The sequence below is a fragment of the Ceratina calcarata genome, unplaced genomic scaffold (assembly GCF_001652005.2).
Source record: "Ceratina calcarata isolate Rehan_Ccalc_2016 unplaced genomic scaffold, ASM165200v1 scaffold329.2, whole genome shotgun sequence".
NCBI lineage: Eukaryota > Metazoa > Arthropoda > Insecta > Hymenoptera > Apidae > Ceratina > Ceratina calcarata.
The window spans coordinates 686,211-701,996 of NW_017155624.1; the positions used below are offsets into that span (position 1 = coordinate 686,211).

The 15,786-nt window shown below is 45.2% G+C and overlaps 5 protein-coding genes across 8 annotated transcripts in view; 1 reads left to right on the forward strand and 4 right to left on the reverse strand.

Annotated features, from left to right (window-relative positions):
* hth (Meis homeobox homothorax) overlaps positions 1–7,393 on the reverse strand; it is a 427,894-nt gene extending 420,501 nt beyond the window's left edge. Inside the window, exons 1-2 of one of the 2 annotated variants that reach the window (XM_026813410.1) lie at positions 7,243–7,393; positions 6,618–6,667 (exon numbers count right to left, since the gene is read on the reverse strand). The gene's annotated coding sequence lies outside the window, so the exon portion shown is untranslated. The remainder of the gene's footprint in view (positions 1–6,617; positions 6,668–7,242) is intronic. The other variant, XM_026813411.1, reaches the window with a different exon arrangement.
* A 129-nt stretch (positions 7,394–7,522) lies between these two features.
* Positions 7,523–9,529, forward strand: Atg6 (Beclin-1-like Atg6). Of its 3 annotated transcripts, none has more exons than XM_018024329.2 (5): positions 7,523–7,720; positions 8,029–8,189; positions 8,250–8,662; positions 8,739–9,227; positions 9,306–9,529. In XM_018024329.2, exons 1-5 carry the CDS (start codon positions 7,609–7,611, stop codon positions 9,421–9,423), a joined length of 1,293 nt encoding a protein of 430 aa, XP_017879818.1. In that variant the 5' UTR covers positions 7,523–7,608; the 3' UTR covers positions 9,424–9,529. The 3 variants fall into 3 exon arrangements, with proteins under 3 accessions (XP_017879818.1, XP_017879820.1, XP_017879819.1); XM_018024331.2 differs by having other exon boundaries at positions 7,532–7,629; XM_018024330.2 differs by having other exon boundaries at positions 7,633–7,724.
* LOC108624797 (uridine diphosphate glucose pyrophosphatase) lies at positions 9,520–10,864 on the reverse strand. The gene is made up of 3 exons (XM_018024332.2): positions 10,316–10,864; positions 9,931–10,004; positions 9,520–9,756 (listed from the first exon to the last, which is right to left on the reverse strand). Exons 1-3 carry the CDS (start codon positions 10,756–10,758, stop codon positions 9,593–9,595), a joined length of 681 nt encoding a protein of 226 aa, XP_017879821.1. The 5' UTR covers positions 10,759–10,864; the 3' UTR covers positions 9,520–9,592.
* Positions 10,865–11,035: 171 nt separating this feature from the next.
* Positions 11,036–14,089, reverse strand: LOC108624784 (uncharacterized). The gene has a single exon (XM_018024318.1). The coding sequence runs from the start codon at positions 14,087–14,089 to the stop codon at positions 11,036–11,038; it is 3,054 nt and encodes a 1,017-aa protein (XP_017879807.1).
* Positions 14,090–14,350: 261 nt separating this feature from the next.
* Positions 14,351–15,118, reverse strand: LOC108624785 (uncharacterized). The gene has a single exon (XM_018024319.1). The coding sequence runs from the start codon at positions 15,116–15,118 to the stop codon at positions 14,351–14,353; it is 768 nt and encodes a 255-aa protein (XP_017879808.1).
* Between the last annotated feature and the right edge of the window lie 668 nt (positions 15,119–15,786).

Sequence of the window (15,786 nt, forward strand, 5' to 3'; positions counted from 1 at the left end):
TTACAGTAATTATACAATAAATATTAATCTCTGAATTGTCTTGTTACATTATTTTGTCGAATGCGTACGAACTAAAATATTGTCCCCTAACTGATTTCCATGCCGAATGAAAATGAAAGACACGTGTATAGACGTATGTATGTCCATGACACACAAAACTAGTCATCGAAACGGAGCAATATTTTTTTTACCGAACGATGATTAATGATACCCCCACGATTGAACGTGCAGCGCCGTGTCATCGGATCTTCGAGGATCAGCCCAAACAGCTCTATTCATCGCGTTTCGCCAAACTGTAAACTACTTGCCGGGTTATAAATGGAAGTTTAACGATTGCCAGCAGAGCTGGTTACGATTCGAGCCACAGCTCAGAAATTCCCAGCTAGAAACTACCAACCGTGATTATTGCTATAGTACATCCAATAAAATTCAAGATTCAAAGACAAAGTCTAACGAAGTACCGCGAGGCGAAGTGTATATAGGACCAATTAATCGCATTAACCGAGGAAATGCCTTGCCGGTCAGCTCTTTTCCCCTTTACAAACGGCACGACGATGATGCGCAATAAAAGCGAAATAATAATAACAATAATAAAATTGCTGGCACAGAGCCGAACGCAACGTGAAATGTTCATCTCCCACTGTCAAGGGGTTAATAATCCTCATAGCCGTATCGGGTACGCTGTCCGTATGCAAATACGAGTCGGTATCGCAATTAGAGTCGCAGCTGCAACTGCTCGCGCGAGTGCCTCGTAACTCGCGCGGACGGCCGTCCGAGCGCATAAGCGAACACGATGCGCTGCGCGGCTTCGAGGCTTTCTCGAACGCGAATGCGCGGTTTGCGTCGCGGACACACGCTTCGGCTAATGTGTTAAGTGGTTGTACGCGCGAGCCAGCGGGAGAGGAAGCGCGCGGTTTATCATCGATTTAGTTGACTCTGATGAAGCCCGGAGGAACACCTCGGAGATTTAGGGACAATTAAGAGAGGACTCGCAGTCCGTGACGGAGAACCCGTTTTCCCGCGAAACTTCGACCCCTTGAACCCGGCAACGACGCTCTTCCCCGGACTTGCCGCAATATCTCCGCGATACGCCTCCGCGGTTCGCGCTCGCCCCGTCATCTTTTTTCGCCTTTTTTTCCTTCCCTGCTCGCGTGTAATAACGATGCGCCTGGCCCTCGATGGGCACTCGCCGCATCGTGAAACAAAACGAAGAAAACTCGCCAGGGAGCGCAATACGTTCCGCTCGTTCTCACATTTTATGCTTCGTTAGCGTGCATTACAGCGGGGCTCGGTTTCCCCGTGAAACCGACACCGGTTCCAGCGCGCCGCCGCCGCCGCCACGGTGGCACCCCGCGCTCGGTGTAAAACCGGACGAAAAATCGCCGATCCCGATCGATATCCTAATAATTTTCTGGTAATCGCGCGAACCTATCGGCCTCGTCCCGGAGCTCGAAATTCCTCTCGGGAGAAAGGGAGACGAGACCTTCCAGTTATCCTCGGCACGAAGAGGGCCGCTGATTTGCGCAGCGATCGTGAGAGGAAGAGAGACCGACGGGTTACCGACTACGTGTCTTCGTATTATTATGATAAAATATTTTTTCGGCCATAAATACACGTCCGGGATGGGAGACCCCCGTGGTGCCGACCCACCCGACGCGCATCGCGCCGCGCCGCGCCGCGATAAACGCCACTCTCGCCTCGCGGTTGCACGTACGCTCGACCGTTGTGAATAATCCTCGACGACGAAACGCGTGACCCTCTTTGCAGTCGCGCGTACAAAAACGACGGCTATTTCCCGCGATAACGCGTTTAATAACCACTCGTATATCGGTTCGCGCGTTCAGGGGTTGATTGGTAATATTCGCTATCTGTACGCATTGCTATGAGGTGGGTGCTATTCCTCGTAGGTCGAGGGTCAACTTATTTGAAGACTAAACGGATAAATCTTATTAATGATTTATTCGAGTAGCAACGAAAGAATTATCTTGAGAACGAATTGATTGAAATTACGTCGGTTGGAACGAAGCAACGTTCCAGCACGATTTCGCTTTTTAGTACTAATCGAGTGATGAAATGAAACTTGGTTATTGCATTTGACTCGGATTCGTGAGTACATATTGAACTTGATCTCTACTTATAATCACCACGTGACAATATCTGCATTTCAAATGATTTATCGTCCTTCATCCCGGTTTTACCAAATCAGATAAGAAACCGCGATCGTGACGATAAAATTACGCGTAGGAATCTCGCAATCGGCAGGAAAAATCCTCTTCCCGTTAGAATTTCGATACCGTCCCAAATCTCCTACGTCGTAAACACGCTGCGACGTCAAAGAACGACAATTTTAATTTCAGTCGTCACAAATCTCGCATGATCTCAACGCGGTTTCGTGCCAGGCGTTAGCAGCGGGGTGGAATTAATAATTAATTCGCTTATTGCCGGCGACCGACACGGACGTGCACGCGCTCGGGTAGAAGCGTACACGCAGCGCCGGTTTATTTAACCAAAGGGTTTACATCAGCCGATCGAATCCGTGGCCGAGGCCCCGGGCTGGCCAAACATTCGACGACTCGTGTTTACACCGCAAGTATTTATGGGCCACGATCCGCCCACGAGGAGCGCGGTCTCGTTTTCGGAATTCGGAGCATCCCTGCGGAGAGATCGGATCGGATCGGATCGGGATCTCCACGCGTTTCTGACCCCCGCCGTTACTGGTCGACCGTCGACGGTATGTCTCGGCTTCCAGAACCCCGGGTGTACCGCGCTTCGAGAAACGACTGGTAGAAGAGGCAGGGACAAACGCGATATCGCGTGATATGATCGCGCGACAGGTGCTCGGCGAAGTTGAAAAGGCGACGGAATTACGCAGTAATTACATCGCTGCTAATTGAAGATCGATCGACGTCCCTCGGAACCGATCGAGGCGTAATTGGCCGTACGGAAAACTACCGAGTAAAAACGTCCGCGTGGAATCCTTTTTTTTTCTTTATTCCGTTGGGTAAATCATGAAATGGGACGGGACGTCCGGTTTTTTTTTTTTGCGAATCGTAAGTCATCAGTGTAAAAGCGGCAGTTTTGACAGAATAGAGAGCGGAAAGGGCGAGATCGGTCGATCGCGTTCCCGAGTAACGGCAATTTGGCTGATGGGAAAAACAGATGAGTTATGTAGGAGATGATAGTTCGAAGATGGATACACGCCCGCTTCCAACTATTTGACGCGCGTGTCGACGCGTTCGCTTACACGTATGTATTTAGGTGCATAGATACGCGGACAACGTGTTCACGGACGAAAAAGCCCGAGAAAAATGTTTATTTTCGCCCGGTAGCCACCTAGGACGGCAGTACAAAATTTCTAACGGCAAAGAAAACAAATCACTCCGAATTCGATCTGTATATTTTGTCGGGTTACACAAACATCACGAATCCGCGCGGCGGACGCCACGTTTTCCAACGGATAACGCACACGGAATTGTAAAATCCACAGTCCAGCGAAATTTTCAAATTACAGTTTAGTAAAGTAATGAACTCTTCGATATTTCCATTGACCATATTTAATGCTAAAAAAAAATCAACTGAAGCCCGTCACGTCTCAATGGGACAATATTTAATTATACTATCTCTGTTTGTGGAAAGAAACGATAAACGCCACGAAAGCTCAGTTTTAAATCAAAGGAATTTCCATTCTGCTTATCTAGAACATTTTTATAAAGATGAGTTCACCGAAATAGATATCAGATTACATTCTAATTTAAAGTGAAAATGTTACATGTTATATTCATGATCCTGGAATAAGACAGACAATATTTCCAAGTATTCAATAGACATAGGAAAAGATTTAAACGATCGATCGTCAAACACAAATCAGTAACCAAACTAGGTCGTTCTCGATTCCCTCAGCGATACCTTCGGCTAATTGATTTGTAAGCAATGCCTTAACGAGGCGCAGGATTCCAACGGGAGAGCAACGCCGGCGTACGTGTAGAGGATCTAAGCATGTACTATAATTGCAGGGTTTCGCGGCGGGACCGCGTTCGTGCAATTATCTCCGGTTCTCTTTCGCCGCGCGAAGATCTATGGGACAGTTGACGCGGACAAGGCGAAATACAATCGCGGAGCCGGGACGGTGCGGTGGCTCGCAGACCGGCAATTACACGCGATTCGCGTAATCGTAAAACGAAACGTTAAGCATGGAGCTCGCTGTTATTTCCTCGGGACGCGAAAACTGTTGCCGGGTAACGCGGCGTAAATCAACCGCCACCTAGAAGCCACGGGGAGGGAAACTCGTGTTGCCGGGTGCATTCTAATAATTGCGAATGTCCACAGTGGAAATAATTCACTCCTCTTTTCTTTCCGCCGCGGAACGGCCGATGGCTAGAAGATTCCACGGGTACCGATCCGCGTTTAACAATGCGAGGCGGCCAAGTCACAATTCTTACACGCTATTGTAGCCGGCTGTAAAAACGCGAAACAAGTGTGCTTCGCGAGGGGCATGAAACGTTTAACTAAAATACATTATAGCTTCATTAGCTACAGTTTAATGAAACGTTTGGTACTTAGGAGTCTATGTGGAAGCACGAAGATTTTCTTAAGCGAAATTCACGAACTATCAGTTCTCCGACTCGCATGAGACAGTTGGTTCGGTCGCATCGAAGCGTGAAGAGGGTCGGCGGTCAAGATAGAAGCGGCGTTACGACATCGGTCACACAGGTGCGGTATGGATGCGCCATTGGCTACCCCCGAAGAAGGTGGCCGAGGCGAAAGAGTAGCTACAAAGAAGCTCGACGTCAAGAAGTATAACGCGACCGCGGACGAGGGGGACAGCCGTGCTCCAGCGTGAACCAACGGTTGGAGGGGAGGCAAAAGCGAAAAAGAAGTGGGAAAGAAAAAAAAAAAATAGAAACGGCAAGAAGTCGAGGACGCGCGACGCCGCGAAGAAGGAGGTGAGCGAGCGAGCGGAAGAGAAGCTATCCGCGATGTGAAAAGACCGAGAACACCGGTGCTCCGCCCCAGGTAGACGAGAAACATGGCCGCTGAGGGACGGATTGGCGGAGACCAGCTACGATACCGACGTCGTCGTGACGCCCGCGCTTCACTCAGCTCGCCTCAAACTCAACAGTCTTTGCTCCCATCGGACCCTACGGCACTCCTCCGCTTGAACCGTCGACGCCCACCCTACGCTGCTCTCCCCTCAGCTTTCCTCTCTCCCACCCCTTTTATTTTATACTGCACCTATGACTCGCTCTCTCTCTGTTCATCTTCTTCTACCTCTCCTTTCGACGTTCTCGCCGTCTCCCTTCTCTCTTCATCTTCGCGAAGCATCGTTCAATTTGTCCATCTCGCTCCACCGGGGATCTCCTTCGTCGTCAGCACCCCTTTTGATCACCCACGCTTCACGACACACGTACAGGGTGCACTTGTGCACACAAACCACACGCGCGAATACCAGAGTCGATCGTCGTGAACTCGCCGATGACACGGTTAATTGAGCTTGCATGAAGGAAAGTCCGCGGAACAAGGTTGCAAAACGTCAAGCAAGGACGTCGCATCGAGTTTTTACGTCGGCTCCTCTTTGCTCCCGCGGGACTCGTAAGATACCGAGCAACGATAACCGTGAGATCGCGAACCTGGCTCATTACCTTGCACGTTAAAGGGAGTCGATCGGTCGCATACGAACGTTGCTGAGGGGCAATAATTTTTGAACAGGTTCCCTCGACCTTTTGATACAAATGATAATTGGCCGACTGGCAATTATCAAACTCCGAGGATCCCGGGCAACCGAGTAAGTACGTATCGCAACTGGCGATCGTTGTTGCCTCGGGAGATATGTAGTCGCAATTGCATTCCCTCGTAATTGGTTACCGTTTGTTTTTAATCGCGCCGCGACAAGTTTAAACGCGTCACGCGCAATGGATGCAAATGTACCGGGTAACGATATCGATATGCAAGCTCTCTTCCCGCCCTGTTATGTAACTTTATTTATTGAGCGCCGTTGACGATACGTTTTAATACTTCTTAACGAAGCTTCGTAGTTCACCGCTGCAAATAGATTTCTACCTGATAATGCGAGAATCGTCGCGATACTACATATGTACAAAAGTCGTTAACGACAAGTAAATACAAAAGATAATTTCTCTTCGATAGAGAGATAATTAATGAACGATGTTCAAGTGTCTTCGTCTATATGCCCATTATGTATAAAGACATAGAGATATTTTTATACGAATACATACCTCATCGTACGTTCGGAGTCTATTGTGTATAGATATTCATAAAACTAAAATGATTGACACAGCTGATGCAGCGATTCGTTCCGCTGTTCGATCGCGCGAAGTAACAAAACGCACGCATAATAATTCATCACTTTCAGCGACAAGATGGCAAGTGGGAAGGAAGGCTATACGGTTTCCTAAAGTTCTACGAAAGTTTAATGTAATTGCAACTAGGAAACGTTGATTGTTATGGCGTTAGTTAATGGGCTGTGATGATAAATGCCCGCGAAACCTAAAGCTATATTCCTGAAGCGACAGTATATTGCAAAGGAGCTACCTGTTGATGCGTACATACCCTCTAACCCTCTAGTCCCCTCGCTCTCTTATACATAGACATGTACTTACATAGTGTATACGTGGTGGAACGTCATTGCCTTCCTTGGTTAAAATGTGTCCTCGAATCAAACACAATATAACAATAAACACTGCAACTAATTGTAATTCACTTTCACATAATTTTATTATTTAAATTACACTGCCCTAGGATGTTACATAACTGCGAATAAGTTAACAAACTAGTGAGGGCGCAGCACCTCTCACGAGAATATGTAGCGCCATCTTTAGCTACTACGGTAAAACAAATGGCTACCTAACAGGGTTATCTGCTAATAAGCAATTTCTACATACGCAAAACAAATTCATGATCTATCGATTTCAAAATTTATGTAAAAGTAAAAATTAATGTTCTTAATAGTTAAGTCCGTCACCTATTATACATGTAAATATCTAAATAGATAACCATATATATAAGAATGACAGCGCTAGACACTATCTAGTCGCCGATTCAAAATTTCAAGACAATTTTCTTTTCTCTAACTGACTTATTTCTTTTGTATTAACAAGTAATAAATAAGTGAACTAAGAATGAAGAGATGTTCTTAAAATTTAGAAAATAGCACGCAAAAACAGTTAATTCTAATACAGATATATGTATATGTTTAGATATTCTTTTATCATTGCAATATCTTACCTGATGACTTCTGCGAGAGAATTACACAGGTCACAATGAACATTCGTTTAATTGAATATTATTCTCTTGATTACACGGGGTTATAAAGGGCGCACAACAGAACACTCATTTGAACGAGAAATGTTACCTAACATAGACTGATCCGTTAGGGTTTATTCGGCCTCCACTAGACTTGTAACGTTGCAACGCGTGAGAGTTTGTGAATCGGACATAAAAGCGTTTGCTACCTAGCGGGACGTTGCACAACTAAAATCAGCTGACCCTGTCTTCCAGCGTCAAATGCGTATTTATAAATAGTGTGGCGTACGAACCAGCGTACGAGTTCGTTGTGTACTGAAGATAATCTTCAGTCAGCCGAACGTGAAAATGGTTGATATGAAAAGTAACGTGAGTTTTGCATGCCAGAGATGTCTACAACCTCTCAAATTAGATCCGAGCTTTTATCATCTCGGGGAACACACGCTAGCAGAACTTTCACGTAGGTAATTTCTATTCCGAACTATATGATTTTGCAACGAATCTCGTTACATGTACATTTCTTCCACCTGCAAACTCCGATAATATTTCTCTGTACCTCTTAACATCTGTGAAACGTCGTATCTGTACATTTGCGATTTCATGTACGCACGATGCATCTTTTATTTACGCTGTATCAAGTACACGATTATTGGCAGTCTATTTATATCTTAAAAATCGCTACATTCATATTTCTCGAAAATTATCTAACGACTAGAACTCAGATTATTTGGAACAACGTAGTATAGTGTAAATAATTGTTTATATTAGTACCCATCCAACAACAAGTGGTAGGTGAAATAGAGCCTCAAAGTGGTAGCATGGAACATTTGGTGCCACCATTTAAATTGACTGAATCTGCAAATGGAACGAATGGATTCATGCTAGTTGGAGATTCAGGGGAAACAGAAAGCCTCAGCCATCACTTGAAGGTACTCAAACTTTCCACTGTTAGTTGACAATTAATATTGATCTTCATTGTTTCATTTAAGGTACGAGCGACATTGTTTGATATTCTTAGTAGCAGTAGTTCTGCCGATCATCCATTGTGTGATGAGTGCACAGATAGTCTTTTATTGTTAATGGATCAACAATTAAGAATGACTGAAGGGGAGTGGTCAGATTATAATGAATACCTAAAGAAATTAGAAATGGAACAGCAACAACAGGGTAATGAAGATGTAGAAATGGAAAGTCTCGCTAAAGAATTGCAAGATGTGAAATCAGAAGAAGAAAGAATGATAAGGGAACTAGAGGCACTGAGGAAAGAAGAAATAGCAACTAGAAATGCTATAGCTCAACAAGAGAAGGAACGGGAAAGGCTACAAAGCGAGGAAGAACGGTATTGGAAGGAATATTCAAAACATAAAAGAGAACTCATATTAGCTGAAGATGAATATCGTAGGTAATAGTGAAATCTTATTTCTTTAAACCCGGCTCTTATTCACTTCGTCCTTCTTAAAGTCGGCAATTTATTCTAGCTTGGAGTGTCAGTTATCTTATGCTGCTTCACAACTGGAGAGACTGAAGAAAACAAACGTATTCAATGCTACGTTTCACATTTGGCATTCAGGACATTTTGGAACTATAAATTCGTTCCGGTTAGGCAGACTGCCGAGTGCGCCAGTTGACTGGAGCGAAATCAATGCCGCTTGGGGGCAAACTACACTGCTATTGACAGCTCTCGCCAGAAAAATGAATTTGACGTTTAAACGCTTTCGTCTAGTGCCATTCGGTAATCACAGTTATATCGAAGCGTTAGACCAGCATAGAGAGCTTCCCCTGTATGGTAGCGGAGGATTTAAATTCTTGTGGGATACGAAGTTTGACGCGGCGATGGTAGCTTTCCTAGACTGTTTGCAACAATTCAAGGAACAAGTGGAGAAAGGAGACAGTGGATTCTGTCTCCCATACAGAATGGATCGTGGGAAGATAGAAGATTCTGCAACAGGCAATTCTTATTCAATCAAGTACGGATCATTATTACTACAGATTATTCTCTATTAGTCAAACGTAATTTTTGTTAATATCTACTCATTTCTTTTCAGAATACAATTTAATTCGGAAGAACAGTGGACCAAAGCACTGAAATTTCTGCTGACTAATCTAAAATGGGGTCTCGCTTGGGTCAGTTCCCAATTCACAAAAGACGAGGCTGAACATTGACTCGAATTTAATTTATGCCAATTCATCCAGTCTTAATCATACACCCTCTTTTGCATTCTCTTATGTACATATACGTTATTTGTAAATAAACTCAGGTAAAGGAAAATCCTTTTATTTAGATTATGACCAGAAATAAGTAGTTTCACCAATTTTGGATAAGTATTCGATTTTAAGTTAGTGAACAGTGTTCAGGTTTGTTAAGTAGAAACCAGGTAATACCGTACAATAAGCTCGGAGGGCTTTGGACTTCTTCAGAATTGATGTACTCTTTCACTTCTGGGATGCTCAATTCTACCACTTCGATCAGTTCCCCTTCAGACGCAGCACCCCCTCCTTTAATTTGATTAATAACGTATATTTAAAAATAAGAGAAAGAACTTTGTTTTAAAAACAATTTATTCATTATAAATTTCTTTATCGTGTGAATCATTATCAATATATAATGTATGTAAAACATTATCTTTAAGGAGCAGTGAGATATCAAATTATATTTGTAATCAAGCTTACCAGGATGTGTGTGCATTTCATCTGTGACTTCCGCATAGTAAAGTGTGTGTTTGGAGACAGAAGTAGAAACATTCCTACAATCAACCCACAGCCGAATAAGTAAAACGATACATGACACTATGAACACAGTAAGTGAATTTATTTAATTACACATGACATCTTACATGAGGACAGAACAGAAAAATACATGCAATTTTCAAAAGACGGTAACACAATGATACATGTGTACTTATATGCAAACGACACTAAGACGGATCACTTATATCTTTTTTTAGAAAATACCACAAGAGACAAAACATCGACATTCAGTTTCAATAAGAACTTAGTAAGCATCGTTAGAATTAATTAGAATGAATTTAAATATACGCTTTGTCATTTGACACACCTGAAAGTAATGATATATTTAAAGGCCTCCGATGGTGCTTCGTATCCACATTCTTCTCTTACTTCATCCCTCGCAATCTCGACGAGAGATTTATCTTTGTCCACGATACCGGCGCATAGTTCTAGGGTTACACCTAGTGTCGGTGGATACTGTTGAAGGTCAACTGGGCCACGTTTCTCCGGGACAAACGTATAGAAGAAAGCCGGACGGAATTGTCGAACGAACACCAGCTTCTTTCGTGTGGTGTTGAAAATGATTATGCTCACAGCGTCGTGCGCCCTTACCATGTCCCAATCCTTGCGCTCGCCATCTTGTTGGTAATGCATCCGAACGGGCCTGAGCCATGGTGAGTCCGACGGACATTCTACAACACGTATTTGCTGCACGTCAAGTATTCTCTTCCGTATAATCTCATTCTGCTTTTCTTGTTCTTTGTCATCCATTTTTCGAGCGTAGCAAAGATGTACTGACGTATACTGATATTCGTTTCGATTGTTTAACTCCTGTTGGTAACGTTCTGACAAACATGCGCAGCGAACACCTCCAGATGCCGTACTATACATCAAGTTGGAACGCGCAATCTCGAACGGCATCACATTTAAATATAAGTGTAAATAAGTCTTCTTTATCTGTTAGATAAGGCAATGAAAAAGTTCTGATAAGACTTCAGCATTTCCTCGTGACATTTCTTCAAAATTTCCATCTGTTTCGTAATTGGATCTATTTCTTGATCGAGACTTTCGATGTGTTTTTCTTCTTCTCGCTTCCAATTCTTTCTCTCCTACCGGGTCTCCTGCTCTTCTTCTTAAGTTCCTCCGCTTTGTAAGTATCTATGATCTCCTGTTGACGCACTTGGGTGTCGACGTGGACGACGTCAGGCTTCTTACGATACCTGCTGACCGCCGCCGGTGGAGAGAATTCGATCTCCATGTCGGACGCCGTCGAGCTAGACGCGGTCGAACCGTCGTCCTTATTCTTCACGATCTTGAATTGGAGTGGTTTCATCGGTTCAGCTAAACTAGGCTCGCCGCTCGTTTCCTGCCTGATAGGATACATGGTCACATAATAAGTACCGTCCTTTCTGTGAATATGCAGAGTCGGCGGTGGCTCCGGTCCTTCCTCTTCGCCTTCCATTTGAGATTGTTTCTGCATGGATTGGAAGCTCATGGTTCTACCAGTCCTCTGTCTCCTCGAGGTAGTCTTCAGCGGTCGCGGTGGTGCAGATCTCGCGCGTTCGAGTATCTTTATCCTCTCCTTCCTTGCACGGTCCATTTTCACGCGACCCTTTCTGTCGGTCGTGTCGTAATCAGGCTCCTCCATGGCGAACGAATTCTCTTTCGCGTCTTGCAGCATCTCGTACAGATAACGACCAATAGCACCCGGCCTCCAACCGATTCGCGGTTTCAATTTCCCCGCCGTGGTTGTGGTGGTCCATAACCAACCCATATTAGCCGGGACCCTCATACGCATCTCGATGCAGTTCCTGTGCCCGTAATTAGTGCCAGGGTAATAATCACCGACGAAATAGACGTACTTCATTACCCGCCTGCTGACCGGAATCGTCGGAGCGTGCGCGGATTGCATGACGAAACTGCGATCGCCACCGGGTCCTAATTGTTTTTTCGGTATGGTCTTACCGTAATCATGCGCGCTCACCATTTTAAGATCTCGCTGGAGCGGCTGACTAACGGCGGAGTGATTGCTCGGCATACCGCGAGCGGCCTTCGGGCTGCGTTTCTTCGGATGGATTTTAGGCGCTTTTTTCGGTTTTCGAAGAGCCTTCCTAGCATTGATTCGCCTGCCGCCGATCCGAGTCTTCGAGGAGACGTGAGTGGCACTCTGGGTCACGCTGCCGTCGTCCGTAGCTTTTCTTCGCCTCGATTTGCATCTCGGTTCACCGCAAGGACCCATCTCGGACTCCATCGCGGACGCCGTGGGGTCCAACTCCTTCTTGTCCGTTTTCTCGTCCTTCTTCTCTTCTTTCTTCCTATGCTTCGGGGACGTGATCGTTGAACCCACCTCCGGCAATACGGGTATAGCCTCGCGGACGATTCCCAGCCGCGGTGGCACGGTTACACCCCGGGGAACTGGAGGTGCGTAAGGCGAGACAGGAGGGCGGATATCGTCGACAGGTTTGTTCATTATACTGCAAGGAGCAGTGCAAGTGGGAGCCGATACTGTTGGTGCTTGCGCCATTCCAGTTGCCTTCTTTCTTTCCACCGGTCGTTCCTGGGGCACATAATCCTTGTCTACGTCTCTACCGAAGTACGGGCTCTCCGATGGATCCATTAAACCGAGTCCTGGCAGACCTGGCACTTTCCCAATCGAGTCTACAAACTCCTGCGCTTCTTTGAACGCTCGGATTAGACAGTCTATGCCCATGCATGGTGACTTCATGCACTTAGCGGCACCACGGGGCCACTTCGGGTCCTTTCCGGGACAAATGCAACCGGGCGTCGCTCCTGTGGACATCACGCGTGGTTCGCACGCGTCGAAAACAGCTACCACGTCGTGGCCTTCCTTGGACGGTGACACCCGCGGTGGGACCAAAACCGGGCTACCGGAACAACTGCAACTTTCTTCACCGCCACCTTCCAATCGATTCTCTTCTCCAGGATTAAAGTTATAGTTGTCTTCGTACCTCGTAGGTTTATATTTCTCTTCGTACCAAGTATGATCAGTGTCGTAGTCGGACCACCTCAAGCAAGACGGATCCACGTAAATCTGCTCTATGTCTCCACCTCCCCTCATTCTCTTCGGATTGTTGCAGTTGGTTAGGGAGTCGTGCTGTTTCAGAGCGTACAATGCTGACAGAGTATTGTTCACACAATAGGTGTTCGCTAATATATCGTCGACGTGTCTCTCATCTTTCGTCAATATCATCGGATTTCTTAAATTCATGCAACAGTGGTTGGTACAGCCCGAGCGACATTCCATAGGGTGTCCACTTCGGTTCGTGGGCATACAGGTGCAAGTCGGCTCATCAGGGTAGGCCGAATAGACCAGCTCACGATATTTAGGATAGTTCAGCTTCTCAGCGGTGGTCAACGTCTTGAAAGCAGGATCGTCCATGGAAATACGCGGTGGAGAATCCGGCCTCTTCAGCATCGGTTTATCATCCTCCTTCGAGCCCTCCGTGTCCATTTCCCTGTTTGGACACATATAAGAACACAGAAGCTTCTGAAGTGGCGAATCTTCCAACATGAAGGACTTTCCACTCAGAGAGAACTGTTTGATGATGGAACTGCCGAAACATGATAATCTCAGCATCACGGTTACGGTACCGCTTACGTTCCCTTGATGATCCGTCAGTTCGTACGTGTCCTTCACTGTGCACGCCGTCGACAAGCCATCGGTTTTATTTTGCGTCGCAGCTACGTGGTTGCACATGCACGTAGGCAAAGTGACCCTCACTGTACCGAAAAAATTTTTCTTCGTGCAACTGGCGTTCTTACGATACAGTTCTATGTACATCGGAGACCATCTTATGGCTTTGATCAAGCAACTGGGCGTCTTCGCGAATATACACGATTTCCGGGATTTTGAATCGTTCGAGCCATCGGACGGCTTCGGATCCTGATCACAGTTCTCTGTATTCTCCGAAATGTGAATCTCGTAATCCGGCAGATCAGCGAATCTCACCGAAACTAGTAAATCTTCGATGTTGACGTCTGAGTTTTCTATTTCCGTATTTAATTTCACCTGATCGACGATCACCTCTAACATGTAAAGCTGCTCGCCCTTCGATTTGGGGGACTTCTTTTTCAGAGCCATTTTACGTTTTGTCCTGTCCGATGGTCAGCTTCACGGGAATTTAGAGAACCGCGAACTCGCGAGGGATTCAAAGGAAACTAGCCGAATCGCGCCATTAATTTTGTCGTCGTTTTTTTATTAGCCAATAAATTTATGAACCTAACCACGCCAAGGCTTTCGATCGGTCAATTTTTCCGTCTGATATACGTGATCACCATGGCAACCGATGCGACCGGAAATCAATTACTTTTCATACCGGGTGATTATACATATTATACTTCATCACTTTTTCTTACCACCTTTTTTACCGCCTTTCTTATCACCCTTACCCTTCTTTCCCTTCTTACCTCTTCTACCTTTTTTCTCCTCCTTCAATTTTCCTTTCAGCTCGTCCAGCGTCGTTCTGTCCGGATATGCGGAGATATCTATGTCCGGCTCACCCGGACGATACGCTGGTGGTATCAACCGTCTCACACAGTATTCTCTCTCCTGACCATTGTTCCTGAATGCGAAAAACTTTGGGTGCATCTCGTAATGAGTCATGATCGATCTCCCGAAGCAGAGCAGACGCATTTCCATTTCTAACGTTCCCGAAGGATTTTCACCAGGGTCAATCAGGTTGAAACTGCCCTTCACCATGAACGGTTTCGGCAAATTCTCAGGATCGTTCTGAGCCATCGCTACCTGATCGCAAAGGCAACCGGGCAGTGTGATCTCGGTCTCGGCGATGGGATACGTGTCGCCGACGCGGAACACTCCGACCTTTATCATCGTTGACTGTAACTCTTTCACCAGATCTTTCGGTTGCTTTATGAACAGGCAACTTCTACCGATCATGAAGTGAAAAGTGCCTTCCTCGGTGGGCGGCGGCGGTTTCAACGAGTAGAAATCCTCGCGCGTGATCTTGAACACGGGGAAGTCGAGAAATTTTATTTTAATCGCGATCGGGAAATCGCCGATGTCTTTGATCTTGCTCTTGGTCAGCGTCAACTTGTGAATAAGCATCTCGACCATGTAGATCTGCTCGTCGCGGCCACCGAAGCAAGACATCTTGGTATAGGTTCAAGTTGATCGATGTGAGAGAAAAATCACGAAAGGGGTAGCACGTTGTTTTATATATGATACTTTCTGACGCGGAGAATTTTGAGAGGTTCGAAACGTAAATGAATGAGAATGACAGATCGAGTGTGTGACAATCGAATCGCGTGATTGACAAATTTGTTCATTTAAGGATGTATAGGCTATACACTTAAACAATGCTGGCATAGATTCCTATTACTATTAAAAAGCTACCTGCAAAATTTTAAATCAATTCATGGATTTTTTGAAAAATTATAGTGACTTCAAATTTGCATGTACTCTTATTACAAAGAAAACTTTCTGGTATTTGGNAATATCAAAATTAGAAGAAGAATGCACTATTTTTAATTATAGGAAATGCGAATGCGGTTTTCTAAGGTACATGAACTTTTGGGATTGACTGTATAGCCAATACATCCTTAAATGCGCACAAATACAATTTCCTTGTAAGTCAAACGGTTTAGAAGTATTTGAGGGTAAATGAAATTTTTGTAAATGGTTTGCTGTTTCGACAGGAGGAATGGCTGGATTTTGTCAATGCCAATACAATGCCGGTTAATGATACTTAACTGGTTAAATACTGAAGTTAGAAGAAACCTTTCCGTACAGTTTATGGTAAATTTCAAACTTTCGTTATC